We start from the raw sequence: 17,253 nt of genomic DNA on the forward strand, positions 1-17,253 counted from the left end.
AGAAGAAACTCAACTCAAAAGATTTCAGAACACATTTGGTGTCTCGTCTCTTAGAGCTTGTTAAAATCCTGATTGCATAAAAGTCCCCTTGGGCTTCCCTCTCCCTCGACACCAGGGTCAAAAGGTCAAAGCATCAAGTAATAGTTACTAAGCACTTGACATCAGCATGAACCCTAAAAAAAATGAACTTTAGTATATCTCCTTAGTGTCTCATGCACATCTGTTAAATTGTGCAGAAGCACATGCTTGTTTCTAAAGAGGTGATACAGCAAAGCGGTTCAAGCCCCCGCATAGGGACAATCAAGAGGTCCCTGTTGTCAAGGATACAGCAAAGCTCGTCGGCTGGTTATTGACAAGCATGAATGAGGAGGCCCCGAATGAGGGCTATAAGGCTTATAACCTGGTGAGTGGCTTGCCAAGGATGCTCTGAGGGTCAACTGCCATAAAGCACTCAGAAAGAGAGCCAATCTACCTTTTATCCTAAGACAGAAACAAAGTGTGGGTTAATCAGAAAAATTACCGTTAGACAAAAAAAAAAAAAAAAAAAAAAAAAAAAGAGTTAACCTCGATTGAAAGTTGCAAAATGGTCTACGGGGTCAGTTCATTATTATGCCAATGGTTTTGGCCCAAACCTAGATATGGAAAACCAGGAGAAAATATCTGCCGACACATTTCTAGCTTTAGAAAATGTAACACAGGCTGGACTGGAGCAGTTCCTCAGTTTATTATACGCGTTTAACATACTGGTATTCCTGTCCTTAGAAACATGACAGGGTGGCACAGTGAGAGAAGGATGAATGAACAGCTTTAGTTGTGTTGAATTGTTTGCCTATTTCTGGACTTAAAGTGCTGCGTGAGAGCAAGTCAAGGTTAAAGAAGGAGAGTGAGAAAATAGAAGAAAAGAAAAAAGGGGGATGTTAAAGCCATCAGCTGCCAGTAGGTGACAGGTTAGCTACTCTATGTATCTGCTTTATTAATGTTAAAGATTTTCTTCCATAAGTGAGTCCGGCTGGTTAAAGTAAGATCGCCCAAATACCAGCATCTCACTAATCTTTAACTTTAAAGAACAAAGTCTGCTTCTGTCTTCGAAAAAAAAGATACTTAAGAGTAAATTCTTTCTACATGACCTTGCAGGAAGAATGCCTGAAGATCAAAACTCATGTACCAGACATTTCTTTCAACTTTTTGCTCAACAATCCAGGCACTAAGTTCAAGAAAGTATGCAAGGCAAGGCCTTTGTTGCATCTGTGAACATCTTGCCACAAGATGCCCATTAAACCCCCCACCCCCACCTGCAGTACTTCTGCAGAAGACCAAAAAATGAGGGAAATAAATCCGAGGCACATCTGAGCTCCTTCTTTCAACAACAAAGCAGCTCAGCTACAAGAGTGCCCAGATAATAACACCTTTTTTTATTACCCAAACCAACCACATGCATACAATGGATTCATCACCCAGAAAGCAGCACAACCGGATCATGCACAGAACCTGCAGCCAAGATTTTAACTGAACCTGCACCCAGTGCTACATCTGAAACTTTCCACTGCAGAAAGTGATGTTTTGGCCCTGCAGAGTTTTTCACCTAACATTTCAACTATTGTTTGGAAAAAGCTGACCCGACATAAACCCAACTTTATCAGCAGTACTCTCAGCAAGAATTAGAGCTGAAACAATGAGGCATTTACTCACCTGAGACAGAAACGGTCATGGGGGCTTCCAGAGCCCTGTCATTATCCAGATCCCTGCTCAGTCTCAGATCCCCAGTGTCTTCATTCAACAGAAGCAAATTGAGGTCATTTCCAGATTCAAACTTGTAATGCAGCTTATCCGACACATCTGGATCATGGGCTGGTACTTTTCCAATAATTCCAGTTGGAAAGCTGTTGGACTTGTTGGTGACATAGTTGTTGAAGATGATCTCAAAGTTCTGCAATACAGGTATGTTGTCATTCATGTCCACGAGCCGGATGTGTACAGTAGCCCGGCTCACCAATGGGGCTGAGGTGGCCTGGACCACAATGATGTATTCTGTCTTGGTCTCGTAATCCAGGTCTGTGAGCGCAATGAGGTCGCCATTGAAAATGTCGAGCTGAAAAACTTCTGGAATATTTCCTTCCACAATCTGGTACATGATCTGAGCATTGGAGCCCTCGTCTGGGTCGGTGGCAGTGATTTGGGCAACAACGGACCCCACTTGGCTGTTTTCCTCCACATAAATAAAAAGCTCATCCTTCTCAAACACCGGAGCGTTGTCATTTATGTCTAGGACTGAAATATTAACAGAAACAATTGCCTTCTGAGGAGGAAGCCCTCTATCCACAGCTAGCGCCTTCAGGTTGTAAAAAGCAACATTCTCGCGGTCCAGTTTGCGAGCGGTTCGGATTATTCCAGAATAGGTTTCAATGGTGAAATCGCCCTCTCCATCTTCTCCACCCTGAAAGGTGTAACTTACCCTTCCATTGGAGTCAGAATCTCTGTCTGATGCAACAATCTGGAGAACACTGGTTTGGATAGGTGCATCTTCATATACACTCCCCTTGTATATATCTTTGTTAAAGATAGGAGCATTGTCATTAGCATCTTCAATTCTGATCTCCACATAAGTGGTATCAGATTTCTGAGGGATGCCATTGTCTCTGGCAATGATGGCTAAAGTGTAGGATGCTTGGTGTTCATAATCGATCTCCATCTGTGTTGTGATCACACCAGTATCGGGGTCTATCTTAAATTGTGGAACATTATCTTCCATGACATACGTGATGCGAGCGTTCTCCCCCGTGTCATCATCCGTTGCAGTGATCATTGTCACAAAAGAGCCTATAGGCTTTTCCTCGCCAAGAAGCACCTGCAAATTGCCACTGGTCTGAAAAACAGGCCGGTGTGTATTTGCATCCGACACATTGATGAAAATCTGAGCCGTGTCATGGAGTGTCCCGTCGCTTGCCATGACCGTCAGGACGTACTGCCGCTCTTGCTTGTAGTCCAGGGGAAGGGCCAGGGTGATGAGGCCCCCACCACTCTGGCTGGTGATGGAAAAGCGGTTTCTGGTGTTTCCACTGAAGATCTGATAAGTCACCACACTATTAATGTCCCTGTCCACAGCTGTCACGGTCAGCACACTGGTCCCCACAACGGCGTCTTCATTGATCTTTAAAGAGTATGTCTTTTCAGTAAATGCAGGGACGTTATCATTTACGTCCAGCACCATGATGCTAACGGAGGATGATGAAGACATAGCAGGACTCCCATGATCTCTTGCCACAACGCCAAAGGTATAGAAGTCAGTATTCTCCCTGTCCAGTTCTTCACCAACTGTAATCCAGCCGGTGCTGTTGTTGATGGTGAACGGGAAACCAGGTGGTGTGTCAGTGAGCCGGTAGTCCAGACGAGCGTTTTCTCCTGAATCGCCGTCTATTGCTTGAATGTGAATAACAGAATAGCCGATGGGGACATTTTCCAACACAGTGGCCTGGAATGGAGTGCTGACAAACATAGGAGCATTGTCGTTGATGTCCACCACATGCACCACTACCACTCCAGTATTATTCATCAATGGGGGCCTGCCACCATCGTAAGCTTTGATCCTTAGATTATACTCCCGATTCATCTCATAGTCCAGAGGGTTGATGACATTAATCTCACCCTTTTCGGAGTTTATGTAGAACTGGCCTTTAATGTTGCCGCTGATGATGCTGTACTGAACTTTGGCGTTATTCCCCTCGTCTTTGTCAGTCGCTTCCACTTGTATAATTTTAGTGTTGACAGCTACGTTCTCAGGGACCTGTACCTCGTACCTCTTCTCGCTAAACTGGGGATAGTTGTCATTTTCATCCTCCACAGTGATGTGAACTGTGGCAGTGGCGGTCAGAGGATGAGGGTCCTTTCCCTGGTCATCAGCCTCAACGATCAGCTTGTACTGAGCTCGGGTCTCCCTGTCAGGCCGCTCCCTGATCCTCACCAGGCCGTTCCGGGAGTCGATCTCAAACACAGAGTTGACATCGTCTTCATTGACAATTCTATAAACCATATTGGCGTTGGAGGGGGCATCACCATCAGTGGCACGTATGGTCTTCACCTCGAAGCCAACCTCCACATTCTCCATGATTTTTATTTTGTAATTTTTTTGCTCAAACACCGGCATGTGGTCATTTTTGTCACTAACTGTGATGGTCAGGATAGAACTGGTCGATCTTTTTGGGGTACCATTGTCAGTTGCAAAAACTAAGAAAACATGCGTGTCCATTTGTTCTCTATCAAGTCGTTGGATGGTCGATACGCTCCCCGTCTTTGCATCGATTCGAAAGCAGTCATCAGACCTCTTGTCTTGAGGAGACTTCATGCTGTACTCCAGCCTCCCTGCCTCTCCATCATCCGGATCAACTGCTTTTAGGTTGATGACATGGGTGTATGGGGGCTCGTTCTCGGGGACAGACACCTGATAGGTGGAGATCTGGAACCGCGGACCTGAGTTAACCTGACGCTTCCCCCTGTGGATCAGTTTGCCAGACTTTCTGTGGGTACTTCCATGTTGTGACACAGTCAAACTCAGCTGCACAGACAGCTTGCTGCCTGGAGAGCCGTGCAGGGCGCAGTGCAAATCCACATTTTCTTTGTGTTCAAGGCACAAGTCGTTGAGCAGGAACAAATCTCCACGCGTGAACGCCGCGACAAAGTCATTTCCAACGCATTTAGTGTTTAAAAAGGCTACACTTTGCGTGGATGCTGGCATCAGTTTCTTTACATTCAATAAAAATGTACCTGCGAGTAAACAGGAAGCTGGCTTAACTTTCAAAACGTGCGCAATGTGAATGTCCGGCTCGGTCTTTCTCTTATACTTGATAAAACAGTTCTGTCCGTGAACGAACACGTTAAAATGCGTCAGAGTCGCGTCCCCGGACGTGGAGGAAACTGCTCTGAAGTAAACAGGCACCGGGTTCCTCGGCGCGCGCGCGCACCGGATCCTGCGGGACAGGCGGATCACGCCGCTGCGCGTCCCGACTTGGAGAAGCGTCTGGACAAAGTCTGGCGACAAAGTCCTGTCGATGTTGTACGTCCAGCCGGGTCCCAGGGACAGGTTCGCCAAAACGCTCCCGGGCTGCGAAGTCTCCGAAAGGTGCATCTCCAAGCATCCCGCGAGCGGCACCGCAAGCAGAACGCAGATCCAAATCCGACACATCGCCGGCTCCATGCCCGGATACCTGCCAGGTCCCAGTCAGGTTCCCCCGAAAGCGCCCCAGAGGCGGATTAGCTCTCCCTCTCCCAGCACCGCGTTTTACTTTTAGCCCTCATGGTGGAGTTTTAACGCAGAAAAAGGCGCTCGCTATCCATGGTGTCACCGTGTCCGGAGCGCGCGGGCGGCTGCGTGAAACCACACTGAGTTTAAAATGAGTACAAAATGGCTCCGTGGATCTCCTCCTCCTCCTCCTCCTCCTGTCCCTCTACCTCCTCCTCCCCGCTTCCTCCTCCTCAACTTATTTCCATAAACCTGCTGCGTTTCCCCTTCAGGGACGCGTTCCCGAGAGGGAGGGGAGAGGGGGGGCTTTTTCTTTTTCTAATGGAGATTTGCCGCTGGCAGGATGAGCAATGAGCACAAGAAAAAAAATGCGTATAATAATCCTGTGCGCCGCGTCTTCCGTTCGCGTCTTTTGCAGAAGTTTTACGCAGATACAAAAGTGGAAAAAGTATCCTATCCGAAACGCGTTCAGGGCTGTACGCGTCTTCTGAGCCACAGAGCCGGCCCGAGGCATCAGCGAACCAAGCAGCACTTCAATTCTCACTGATTATATTACTCAGAAGTTTATCAAGAGTCGGTTTAGGTTTAAAGAGACTTGCCGGCGGAGAGTATATCGTCTTCACTAACAAATGTCCAGTGGCAATAACACGGAAAGCAGCTCGGAATCTGCCAGAGTTTACAATCCAAGCTTTGCGAACCAAAGTGATGAAACACAAACGTCTGCATCCGAAATGATTGGATGAACACACTAGAACAGGCGCAAGACTGGAGCGGATCAGACAAAGTCTGGTCAGTCACTTTAAATCAACTCAGGCTCGAGATTTCAAATTTGAAAGTAATTTTACATTGTGAAAGATTTTAGGGAATTGATAAATACATTATCTGTAATCACACTGTTAATAATGTTCATTAATTAATGATCCTGCGTGATGGTTTTTCCAATGGAAACTTTCATATAATTTAGTATGTTCATAAGAACTGAAAAATATAATGGTAGTAATAAAGTTTTTAAAGAATTGTATTACTTTTTAATTTGGTGTGCTGGTTTCTAAATGATGAGTTTGACACACTTCAGAATTCTTATTAAAGATTTTAGACAATATAAACCTACAGTGGTTTCTGTATCACTGGATAGTATCATGCATAGTTGTGATTCTGCCAAGTTTCTCAATAATGGGCATTCTGCTTAATTTGCTCCGGGACTTTAGATAGAAGTTTAAAATGACAGAAAATTTCATTTTTAACCCTCTCAGGCTCAAATCACTTGCAAAGACTGGCTAAGTTGTTGCAAATCTGCAACACCTGCCTGGAGAGTGTTAAAAAGTTCTGCTTTGTTTTAGAATTTACAATATTATTGCAATCACAACGGAAAAGTTGTAGAAATGTATCAAAACATGAACATTTCTATCCATTTTAATTACTTCAAAAGAACTGATTCCCATAATTTCAAACTCAAAAGATATGACAAAGGTAAGCAAGTTATGTTAAGACTCACAATTTAGCATTTTTATTTGAACTTATTGTCTGTTGCTGCGTTGGGGACACCTTTTATCCACGCCAGTGTTGCAAATAAATCCAAAAATAAAATAAACACATAAATAAAAGTAAAAATCCAACAAGAACACAGGATCAGTGGCACCACCATGCAAAATTGCAGTAAAAGTTGAATGCTTTCTTGTAAAACCCAGAGTTTCAGTTGAGAATCTTGTGTCATAGCCCCCTCTTGTGGTTTGATGGACTACAAATAGTAGAAAGGGGAAAAAAAACAAAAAACAAAGACAGCTCGTTTCCAAGCAGGATAACTTACATCTTCGGAAAAGGAACCATTATTAATTAAACATTTCGTTTCATTGCGTCGTTTTTATGAGTTTCATTTGTTACATCTGTGACATCCCAGAAAAACGCCACAATGAAAGTGAGCAGACTATAAACTCAAAACACTCATTATATGCCAATTGACTGGAAGTTTTTTTTTTCTAAAACACCAAAAACGTATACGAGACCCAAAAAGGACAGATATTTACATTTCAGATTTATCAAAACATTTAATACAAACATCCTGATCTGTGTCTCATTTCAAACCTAATTAACATCAAACAGATTCCATCGTTTCATTTGGTACCAAAGAGAGATGAGGACAGAAACAGAGAGTCGAGTGGTGGAAAAACTAAGTACACCCCGAGGTTTAATTGCTTTAAAACCTTTTCAACAGATAATACGCTGAAGCGATAATTTTCTGTCCGATCCTCCCTTTCTCATTACATTTTGGTTTAAGTTTTTATTTAAGGTTTATGGCTATTTGTTCTATATGGTTTCAGATAGCTGCTCTGCTTTATGACCTATTTCAAGACGCATAACGTCACGACATCATGTAGAGGAGTTCATAATCAACTCAGTGACCGAAAGGCACTGACCTCCTGTGAAGTAAAAAAAATTTAAAAATAACAAAACGGCTGCATCCTACCATCTCCAACTGGGACGAGTCAGAGATGGTTTCCTCCCAGGATGGGATCCATCGCGCCCTCTGCATGAAGCAAGTCTCCAGATCCGGAGGAGGCGTCTCAGCCCACCAGCATCACTAAGCCACCGCCGTGCTTCGCTGCAGGCATTCGACACGGCTGGTCTCCATGCGAAAATGCTGGACTTATTTATAGGCGAATAATTTGCAGGACTTCACTGTTTTGAGTTGTGGTTCCTTCATGATGCTTTTATGAAAATAACTTTACACATTTTTCATACATTTACACAGGATTATATAGTTTTAGAATAAATATAAAGTGGACCGTCTGTGTCCCTTAAGAAGTCAGTAGTAGCGTATGGTCTAGAAAGCCATTATTTTTTCCTCAGTAAACCATCTTATTACTATAATGTCTCCACTTTGATGTAAGGATACAGATGATTTCTCAAAGCACCTAGCAGCAAAACTTAACCCTTTCCTCCTACAGTTTTATCCTTTTTACTCAACCGATTTTGTTGAGTAAAATCACGATAAACATCTCCTCGCGCTACCTAATGTACCCGACAGGCAGATCCAAGATGGTCACACGCAGAGTGCTGATCTCTGATCTCAGCCTGCTGGATCGGGGATCGGCTCATCGTTCTGCTGCCGGTTCGCCACTAGCCTTTCGCGTCCCTTCTGCAGCGTGAATTCGCTGGGCCCCAGCTGGATGATCTTGCCGCTGCCCAGGCATTCGTCGCCTTTGTAGAGGACTGCAAACTGAGGCAGGGGCAGAGCCAGCGACTGGAGTTAAAGACCTACCCTAATAAAATCAACATGGGAGGCAAAGTCTTGGAGCAGAGCTTGACTGGATACCTGTCCGGGCGTCAGCGCTCTGACCGGCTGAGAAAGAGAAATCCACACCGACCCGTCCATGTTCAGAGTCACGGTGCAGGGAACTGCAGGGGAAGAACCGTCCAGAGTGAGTCTGCATCACTTTGCCATCACCGTAAGTTGCTCTGAGGCGGCCAGACTCACTGAGCGCCATCTGGTGGATGAAGCGGAAGTGGCACTCCATCATCTGGGTCCTGACCAGCTCCGCGGGCGGGTCCGAGGCGATCCAGTGGAAGCGGTCGGTCCGCGCCGTGTCACGGAAGAGAGCTGGGTGATTGGTGGTCGGAGCCTGAAACAGGAGGCGTTTAGTATACGTTTTTGTGGCGATGCACCAATGTGAACATTTTGGCAGATATCAACGTTGCTGCTGTAACGGATAACCAATATTTACCGGTATTATGTTTATTTCGACCACCACTGCTTTCTTGGCTGCATCACTATCATGGTCACATGATTAAACAAACACCAAACACCACTCGCGTTCGATTTGGGGTCGTAGTTTAAGCATTATTTGAGCTTTGGAGACACTAATCAGCTGCTTTCATTAGTAAAACTAATACCTTATTGCAATGGTACGTATGCCAAACTACAAACTATGGCATGTAGATGCATCTTGATAAAAGTTTACAATGATTTTTTGTTTTGGTCTAACTAGGCTGAAGCAAATCCCCATTCATAATAGATCAATAACTACATTCATTGCAAATGATCAAAATCATAGGTAATACAATTCTAATAGAATATTCAATAATTTCACTGAATTCTGATCCGGAAACGAACAGCATTCTGGGGGATGTAGTCAGAGAAAAGACTCAACCTCTCATGTTTAGCAAAGAAACGCCTGGCAGCATCAACTTATTCACTATTTGGGTCACCTAGCGACAAAACACTTATATTGTGATGCATTTTTCAGACATATCATCCAGCTGTAGGGCTGTCACATAAAATCTGAGTACAATTCCTTAAAACTGAGGTAAAAAAAAAAGCTGTTCTCACCACAAACACATCGCCGGTGACAATATCTTTATCCACCACAAACCAGGCATCCTTCTGGCCACCTATCCTCGCCCGCTGGCCCAGGGTCAGCGTAAACCAACCTGTACAAGAACCACAAGCAGGAGACAAGAACGCTAAGACATTTTTAATGCAAAGGCTTTGCATAATAACTGTGATAATCAGACCTTTATGCGTTCCTTTCACCGTCCCGTCCTCAATAGACACAAAGTTCCCAGGTTTCGGCTCCAGATACTGACGGGAAAAGCAAAACTGTGGCAGATTGTCACTTTTTCACCAAATATTTGTTAGAAAACAGAAACATAGAACAAAACAAAGGGGGGAAAAAAGCCTTGCATCTCACCTCTAAAATGAAGTTTTCAAAATTTCTCTCTCCAATGAAGCAAATGCCCATGCTCTGTCAGAATAGAGGTCTAACGGTTCAGACTGAATATAACAAGTAGAGCTCAATGACTTATCGGACACGTCTTTTTTTCCTTATACCTCTTTCTTTTTTAACACATGGTGAAATCCTGCTTGAGTAGCCATCTTTTTCACAAACTCCTTGGTGAGTCCAGCCAGTGGGAAGAGGGTTTGCCGTAAGGCATCCTGCGAAATCTGGCTGAGGAAGAAAGTCTGGTCTTTGACCAGGTCGGCTCCTTTGCACAACTTCACGGCTGAAGGGAAGACAGGGGGAAAGAAAAACAAAAACAAAAAATAGTACTGGAGAGTTACAGTGTGTTGGATAAGAACAAATCTGCTGGGTTTGTCTGAAAACGGAGTCGAACGCTTACGGTTTCTGATCTCGAATCGATCCCTGAACAGCGTGGCGGGTCGGGTCGCGTGCGACTGCTGGAAAACTTCCTCATCTTCCTGGGATGTCCTAGCGTAATGACCGGTCGCCATGGCATCAGCACCTGAAACACGAGCAAAGCGCCCCAGTTTACTCGCAAAGCAACTCGTGCAGGTTGTCAGCCAATCAGAAGAAGGCCTTTGTGAAAACCTATTGCATCATCAAGCAGTAAGGAGAGACTGGATCCTCACTGGGTATTTCAGCAGGATATTAGGACTCCATACATGACATAAAAGTGATCTAACATGGCCAAAAACTGCATTGTCTTCATACAAACAAAGTAACACCTATCCTTTTAGTTGTTAGTAAGCATTTACACCACCACTGCACTGAAAATATAAATTAAACAGAACAAAAAAAAAAACCTCAAACCAACAAATGAATAAACTGGGCTTTCAAATAATAACAGTCTTATTAACATCTTAAACTTATTTGCTATTTTGCAGTATGAGCAAGTGAACGCAGTGGTTTAGAAATAATACACGTTATTAGCTCCCCAGTAGATTATTCATATAAAAACCTGGACATTTATAATAGAATATAGGCATATTCTATATTCTAGTAATTAGTAGATTCTTGAAAAGCCATAAAGACTCAAAATAAGTTATTCTAAATGCATACCTACCTAAAGTGTGGATGGCATACTTGTGGAAATGGTTGAACTTGATGTGTTTGTTGCAGAGTATGTCGGGGTTTGGGGTCCTGCCCTTCTCGTATTCTTTCAGCAGGTTGCTGCAAACACATTGGGGGACAACTGTGACTCAGGAACGTGGGTCACATCGGCCGCGAAAGGTTTCTTTCGAGGGCGAGCGGGGCACCTAAACACGTCGTGCCAGTACTCTTTGACATAGGACACCTGGTGGAAAGGGATGTCCAGTGTCTGGCACACTCTGTAGGCGTCGTCACAATCCCTCTCTGTGCTGCAGGCTCCGCTCTCGTCCAGAGAGTCCCAGTTCTTCATGAACACCCCCGTCACGCTGTAGCCTTCCGAGTGGCAGACACGCAAAACAAGAAGCACATTTAGGAACAACAGACGACCGTCTGCCGAGTTTGCGGCAAGGAAACAAGCACACGGATACTTTGGGGGGTAACTGAGGTGTTTTAAACCGTTTAGTCCCCCACCCCAAGAATGTCTCACCTCTTCTCTTAGTAGCAGCGCCGCCACAGAGCTGTCGACGCCTCCCGACATGGCGCACACGACGTGTCTTACAAGCCCCATGTCGTTTCCAGTAACACTTTATACTTACAACTTTACTCATTTGAAACTTGCGTAACTATTAAGAAAAAACGCGAGCTAACGCCTTTCTACATGTTCGGGTCCGTCGCGAAATTACGTCCGGCGTCTTAGTTCCGGTCAGAACAGGGACAACAGGGACCGGGGCAGGAAAAACAAACAAAAAAAAGAAAACAACCGTCCAGCGTCCACGCATCGAGACATGACGTTTGCAGAACGAAATAACAACTAATATTCGCAATATAAGGTAAGTGTAAAGGATGCCGAACTTACTGCGCAAAGCATTTGCTTATTTTAGATGTTTTTTTCAAAGTGAGATCTGTAAATCAATTTCTGTTCTTGGATTCATTGTTTGAAAGTATCCAGAACAAGAAGTTTTTTTTTATGTTTGCAACATTTTTTTTTTGCAAACCATAAGTTTATAATAGATCAGTCAACCAGGGTTTATTTGCACTTTCCATGCAAACAGGCATGCTGGAAATGTTAAGTAAATAACATAAAAACAGACAAATAAAATAATTTACTAGTGAGGATGAGTTAGTGAGGAAGTAAAAAAATAAGTGGACAAACAAAATATAACGCATAAGAAATTACTAACACATAAATGAAAATACTAAAAACGTCAAAATGAAGTTCAGTAATACCAGGTTGAATTTTTTTAAAGTACGTCGCGCCTGTTTTCGTGGTCTCTGCAGATGAGCAACGTGTCTGCGGACGCCATCACCCTGGATCTGCTGAGAGAAGCCAGGGAGACGGTGAGGAACAGCCCCCTGGGTGTCATCAACACCCCCATGATCCCCTGGTACCAGACCACACTGCCATTGAGCGTCAGCTGCAACATCCACCTCAAGCTGGAAAACATGCAGAGAACCGGTCAGTGGGGGAGCTGCACTCTCTCATTGCCTCATGTCTGAATCTCCTCCTCCCCCTCACCCACTTGATTGTCCTCGTTTATGATCCACAGGGTCCTTTAAAATCAGAGGAGTGGCCAATCAATTCTCCAGAAGACCGAGCGGTGGCCATTTTGTGACCATGTCAGCGGGGAACTATGGGAAGTCCTTCGCCTACGCCTCGAAACACTACGGCTCCAAGGGGAAGGTGGTTATGCCAGAAACGGCCCCGCAGTCCAGAGCCACCCTTATCCAGGTCGAACTGAAAAACGATAAATGAAATGCTCCATCATACCTGATATAAAGGTTGTAAAGGGCTCCATTTCTGAATTTATCCCTCAGACTTTTGGGGTGGAAGTAGAGCGAGTTCCCACGACCTCTCTGATGAGCGCGGTGAAGCGGTGCATTCAGGAGGACAACATGACCTTCCTGCACTCCTACGATGACCTAGATCTAATAGCCGGACACGCCAGGTTCTCCTAACTTAAGCAAAACCCTGCCACCCTCCCCCCCCCAAAAAACTCTACATTTATTTCAATTGAGCAAAAAAATTTAGCCAGGTGGAAGGAAATGGACACGTGGTTTTCAACAGACTCTCATTTCTAAAACGAGAATCTGTGCGTGTGGCGCAGCCTGGGCCTGGAGGTGCTGGAGGCGGTGCCGGACCCAGACGTGGTGGTGGTCTGCTGCGGTGGGGGCGGCCTGCTCGCCGGGGTGGCTGCCGCCATCAAGCTGTCGGGGTGCGACGCAACAAGGATCTATGGCGTGGAACCAGAAGGAGGTGAAGAAAGACTTAAAAATGGCCGCTTAAGTGCAGAAACAGATCACCGGCGTAGAGTTTGATTATACCGAGTGTCTGTGTGTGTGTTTGCCACCAGCCTGTACGATGTACCGAAGCTTTATTGAGAAGAAGCCGGTGTGGATGGATACACACAGCATCGCCTCTGGCCTTGCACCTCCTTCTGCAGGTTAGTCCTCCTCTATGTTAGCATGTGGCAACTGAATGTGGAAAAGTTCCCCTTTCCAAAGGTTTTCCCATCACACGGACTCATCAAGCTTAGTCATTTTACACCCAAAAACCTTGAAATAAAATCCATGTTTTTTTTGTTTTTTCTTTTTTTAATCCATGCAGCCTCTCATCTTTAAAGGAGCGCGTTAGTTCGATGCTTCACAATAAAATTTGGTCCAGCCAGTAGAGTTTTACATATTTCTCATGTGAAACTCTAGACTGTTCCAGATTTTTGAAGCGTTTAGCCTCATTATCGCGTGTGCGGATAAATAAGAAAGGGAGAAAAGACTGGAAGCAAAAGCGGAAGTACCCAAACAGAACTAGAGGAAGGACACAGGCGTGAAAATTAAAAAAGAAAAGCAAAGAAGGAACTGGCACATGAGGAAGTAAAAAAGACAGGAGGAAGGAGGAGAGAGAGAGATAACAGGAAGTCCAGAGAGAAAAAAGAAAAGTACAAGAAAAAAAAAAACAGAAAACGACAGGAAGGAAGGAAACAATGAATGGAAAGGAGAAATGCAATGTAGAAGGTTCTTATGTCTTATGCAAATGACATAAGAACAGAAAAACATAAGAAAGTAACAAACAAAGGATGGAAGGAACAAGGATGAAATGTAGGAGACAACTACTAAGGGTGGAAGGAAAAAAACAAAAAGGGAAGTGAGGAGCAAAGTAGTGAAAGAACAAAAACCAAGACTGTAGAATGAAATGAAGAGTGATACGATGGTGGGCAGACGGACTGACACAATGAAGTAGAAAAGGGTAAAAGGATAGGAAAAACAAATCCTATCCAGTCGCCAGTACTGAGAAGCAGTATATTTTTGTAAAAGAAAGACATCATTTAGACGACTGGATTAAAAAAAAAACATTTTTCCATCTTCCTATTTTCTCTTTCCACATCTAACCAGACCAGGAAAATACTAAAAACCAACTCCAGACTAGGTAGAAACCTTGAGCCAGACGATGCGTTGGACGTGATGTCTTAACCGCGGCGCCGCTCTGCTCTGCTCCGCTCCGCAGGCCGGCTGCCCTTTGACCTGTGTCGGCTCTACGTGGAGCAGATCGTCCTGGTGAGCGACGACCAGATCAAGGCGGCCGTCTCCGCCCTCTACCGGGCCGGACTGGTGGTGGAGCCGTCGGGTTCCGCCGCCTTCGCCGCGCTCGTCAACGACAAGATACCCGACCTGGAGGGGAAAACCGTTGTGTGCGTTCTCAGCGGAGGGAACGTCGGGAAAGACGAGCTGGCCAACTTCCCGGACTGAAACGCACCTGGATGAATCTGAAAGCGTTCCTTAACAATTTTTCACCCAATTCAAAAGGAAAACGTTTTGGATGTTTTAACACTAATCTTGGAACTAACACTGAAAACCAGCACCATAAATTTATAGCAAATGTAGCTGTTGACAAAATTAGCTTGGTTGAATTTATGAAGTGACTTTTCACTGAGTAGCCACCGAATCTGAATATTAAGAGATTTTTCTAGACATTTGGGCTTCAAGCAAGTTCAAAATACGCAGACAGTAGTTGGTTTTTTTTTAGCTTTTGTGGAGTAATTCTGCTTCTGAATGCAAAGTCAATAAATGCAAGATTCAAAATAAATACAAAATATAAAAACGTTAAAGATATTCTGTACTTTGTTTGGCCGGCTCAATCGGAGTGCATGATCCGGCAGCAATAACCTTTAAATATGGAACCCGTGGAAAAAAAAATTAAAAATAGACAGATGGAAGTAATTAAAGAGAGGCTAATTTTTCTTTTTGTGTATCTAAAGCAAGACACATTGAGCTAGGCATGATTGCGGAATATCAAAATGTACCCGGAGACGTTTCATCTTTTCACATCAACATGAAAGGACAAAAGACGTCCTTAAAGGATGTAACAAAAGACTAGAAACAGAATCATTTTTAATGATTTCATATTTAAATTTCCCCCCAAACTGGTTCCAGAAAACAGAACTGAATAACGAGTGAACTGTGACATAACTTACTGAACCCAGGAGAGTACGCAGTCATAAACACTGCTGAAAACATAAAAAAATAACCATAAAGACATTTTTGTGCTGAAAAGGGCAGATTTTCAATCCCGTGTCGCTGTTGTGTCTTCAGGGCCTACATGACGTCTTTTATAGCCATTCTACATACGACGGCGTCCAGCAGACCGCCGCACGTCTCCTCCTGAGGCGTGACTTTGTACAGCTGTAACGGAGACAAAAAGGAGCAAACACGTTCAGGACACACTGGAGCATTTTCCGGCTGAAGTAACAAGCAGGAGCTGCTCTGAAAATCTCGACCGGACAGGACCACGCACAATAAATCCAAGCTTGTGTGTCCAATTTGTGGTTTCCCTAACCCTAACCCTAAAAGTGCATATATAAAGCATTTACAGCTGTAACTTAATTCATCTGAGACATGTGCTCTAAATCCAGTTGGTGAGCCTCTGAAAACGCGCCGTGATCCGATTACCTTTCGGATCTTTTCCAAGTCTGACAGTGAGGAAACCTGGTCCACCGGGAGCTGCTGTCCGTCCACCAAGGCCGTGATGTCCTCCACGGCCTGCAGCTCGTCTTTGCCGTGAACAACCACCACCAGGACCGAGACGTCCCTGTCGGAGAGCCCAAACCTCTTGAAGGCCTCCGAGATCTGCATCGATGGAGTAAAGACGTTGAACAAAGGCTGGGAAAACGAAACGCAACACAGTAATGCAACAGACTGTTGTTGCATCACAACTAAACAGTGTAGGTAACTGATGCTTTACAGGACACTTTTTACAACAACATGCAACATGTGTTGGTCCACAAATGTCCATTGAACTGCACTGATGAGACAAAGTTGGTACGAATTCAAGTTCAGGTGGACATCTTAGTTGAAACCTACGCACATTGTTAGTCGGCGACAGGCTGAAAATGATTTCCGAGTTGAGACTTCTGGTCTTCATGTTCCCAATGGAGCGTAAATGAAAGGCTTTGTTGGCGGCCACCAGCACTTGGAAAGGATCCACCAGCTGGAAATGCACACGAAAGGATAAGTATGTAGCACGAGTCGAACATGATGACAGAATTAAAAGCAACAGTGACGTAAACGTGGCTCACCATCGTCGGGTTGATGAGGGCGCCGTTTATTTTGCCCTCCACCGCCTTCTGTCTCAGTTCTGCCGCGTTTCTCACGCCTTTAAAAAGCGCTTGCGTCACTCTGGTGTCGGGGTAAAGCTCCAGCGTTTGCGTCAGTTTCATGCTGACAATCTACATGTGTGCGCGAATTAAGCGACTTTTACCTGCTGCCGAATAAGAACTACCGCTTCTTCACGTTCGACACATGATGGGGGAACCATAATACGGTGACACAGCTCGGAACTAAATATCGTGAGCGGAAAACACCTATTACATATGACTACATAATAATACAAACTCGTACAATAAGTTACACAACATAAATACGTTTTAATATTTTTATGTAGTGCAAAAATAAGTGTTTAGTGCAAAAATAAGTGTTTGGTGCCACAAACGTGTAGAAGAGACCGCACTTGCTTAATGCCTTGTCGTAACGACACATGAAATTTAAAAAAATAAATAAAACATCAAAAAGGTAAATTTGATAATTTTAATACAGATATATTAAAACGCAACCCAAACCATAGCCACTGCATTCTATTTTCTTACTGATATTATTTAAACTGCATGTTACCTAGTTTTGTGTAAAATGTTTACAAGAAGAAAA

General features: G+C 44.3%; 4 protein-coding genes across 12 annotated transcripts in view; 1 reads left to right on the top strand and 3 right to left on the bottom strand.

Moving 5' to 3' along the window:
* The window catches only part of celsr1a (cadherin EGF LAG seven-pass G-type receptor 1a), a 77,336-nt gene extending 71,957 nt beyond the window's left edge, over positions 1-5,379 (bottom strand). For 8 of the 9 annotated variants that reach the window (XM_055055597.1, XM_055055600.1, XM_055055596.1 and 5 more), the window contains exon 1: positions 1,690-5,379. In XM_055055597.1, coding sequence (XP_054911572.1) covers positions 1,690-5,188 — 3,499 coding nt within the window. In that variant the 5' untranslated portion in view covers positions 5,189-5,379. The remainder of the gene's footprint in view (positions 1-1,689) is intronic. The other variant, XM_055055598.1, reaches the window with a different exon arrangement.
* Positions 5,380-6,712: 1,333 nt separating this feature from the next.
* On the bottom strand, positions 6,713-11,745 carry trmu (tRNA 5-methylaminomethyl-2-thiouridylate methyltransferase). Its single transcript, XM_055055612.1, has 11 exons — positions 11,533-11,745; positions 11,229-11,394; positions 11,036-11,142; positions 10,352-10,474; positions 10,062-10,234; positions 9,922-9,975; positions 9,746-9,812; positions 9,561-9,661; positions 8,709-8,853; positions 8,547-8,629; positions 6,713-8,450 (listed from the first exon to the last, which is right to left on the bottom strand). Exons 1-11 carry the CDS (start codon positions 11,627-11,629, stop codon positions 8,301-8,303), a joined length of 1,266 nt encoding a protein of 421 aa, XP_054911587.1. The 5' UTR covers positions 11,630-11,745; the 3' UTR covers positions 6,713-8,300.
* Positions 11,746-11,761: 16 nt separating this feature from the next.
* On the top strand, positions 11,762-15,177 carry srr (serine racemase). Its single transcript, XM_055055609.1, has 7 exons — positions 11,762-11,891; positions 12,340-12,517; positions 12,609-12,790; positions 12,877-13,007; positions 13,167-13,315; positions 13,413-13,502; positions 14,561-15,177. The coding sequence occupies exons 2-7, from the start codon at positions 12,340-12,342 to the stop codon at positions 14,800-14,802; spliced, it is 972 nt and encodes a 323-aa protein (XP_054911584.1). The 5' UTR covers positions 11,762-11,891; the 3' UTR covers positions 14,803-15,177.
* An 89-nt stretch (positions 15,178-15,266) lies between these two features.
* On the bottom strand, positions 15,267-16,893 carry tprkb (Tp53rk binding protein). Its single transcript, XM_055055696.1, has 4 exons — positions 16,629-16,893; positions 16,418-16,540; positions 16,003-16,179; positions 15,267-15,735 (listed from the first exon to the last, which is right to left on the bottom strand). Exons 1-4 carry the CDS (start codon positions 16,767-16,769, stop codon positions 15,649-15,651), a joined length of 528 nt encoding a protein of 175 aa, XP_054911671.1. The 5' UTR covers positions 16,770-16,893; the 3' UTR covers positions 15,267-15,648.
* Positions 16,894-17,253: the final 360 nt, after the last annotated feature.

The sequence above is a fragment of the Poeciliopsis prolifica genome, unplaced genomic scaffold, assembly GCF_027474105.1.
Source record: "Poeciliopsis prolifica strain line A6 unplaced genomic scaffold, Auburn_PproV2 SCAFFOLD042, whole genome shotgun sequence".
Taxonomy (NCBI): domain Eukaryota; kingdom Metazoa; phylum Chordata; class Actinopteri; order Cyprinodontiformes; family Poeciliidae; genus Poeciliopsis; species Poeciliopsis prolifica.

Bases quoted from the DNA above. Each gene is read 5' to 3' on its own strand.
- trmu (XM_055055612.1), bottom strand. From the start codon at position 11,629: ATGGGGCTTGTAAGACACGTCGTGTGCGCCATGTCGGGAGGCGTCGAC. The intron at 10,475-11,035 runs GTAGGTATGCAT...CTCGTGTTTCAG, and splicing joins GTATGCCATCCACACTTTAG to GTGCTGATGCCATGGCGACC. The intron at 8,854-9,560 runs GTGAGAACAGCT...CTCCTGTTTCAG, and splicing joins TCACCGGCGATGTGTTTGTG to GCTCCGACCACCAATCACCC.
- srr (XM_055055609.1), top strand. From the start codon at position 12,340: ATGAGCAACGTGTCTGCGGACGCCATCACCCTGGATCTGCTGAGAGAA. The intron at 12,518-12,608 runs GTCAGTGGGGGA...TATGATCCACAG, and splicing joins GGAAAACATGCAGAGAACCG to GGTCCTTTAAAATCAGAGGA. The intron at 13,503-14,560 runs GTTAGTCCTCCT...TCCGCTCCGCAG, and splicing joins CCTTGCACCTCCTTCTGCAG to GCCGGCTGCCCTTTGACCTG.
- tprkb (XM_055055696.1), bottom strand. From the start codon at position 16,769: ATGAAACTGACGCAAACGCTGGAGCTTTACCCCGACACCAGAGTGACG. The intron at 16,180-16,417 runs GTGCGTAGGTTT...CCATCGATGCAG, and splicing joins GCCTGTCGCCGACTAACAAT to ATCTCGGAGGCCTTCAAGAG. The intron at 15,736-16,002 runs GTAATCGGATCA...TCTCCGTTACAG, and splicing joins ACTTGGAAAAGATCCGAAAG to CTGTACAAAGTCACGCCTCA.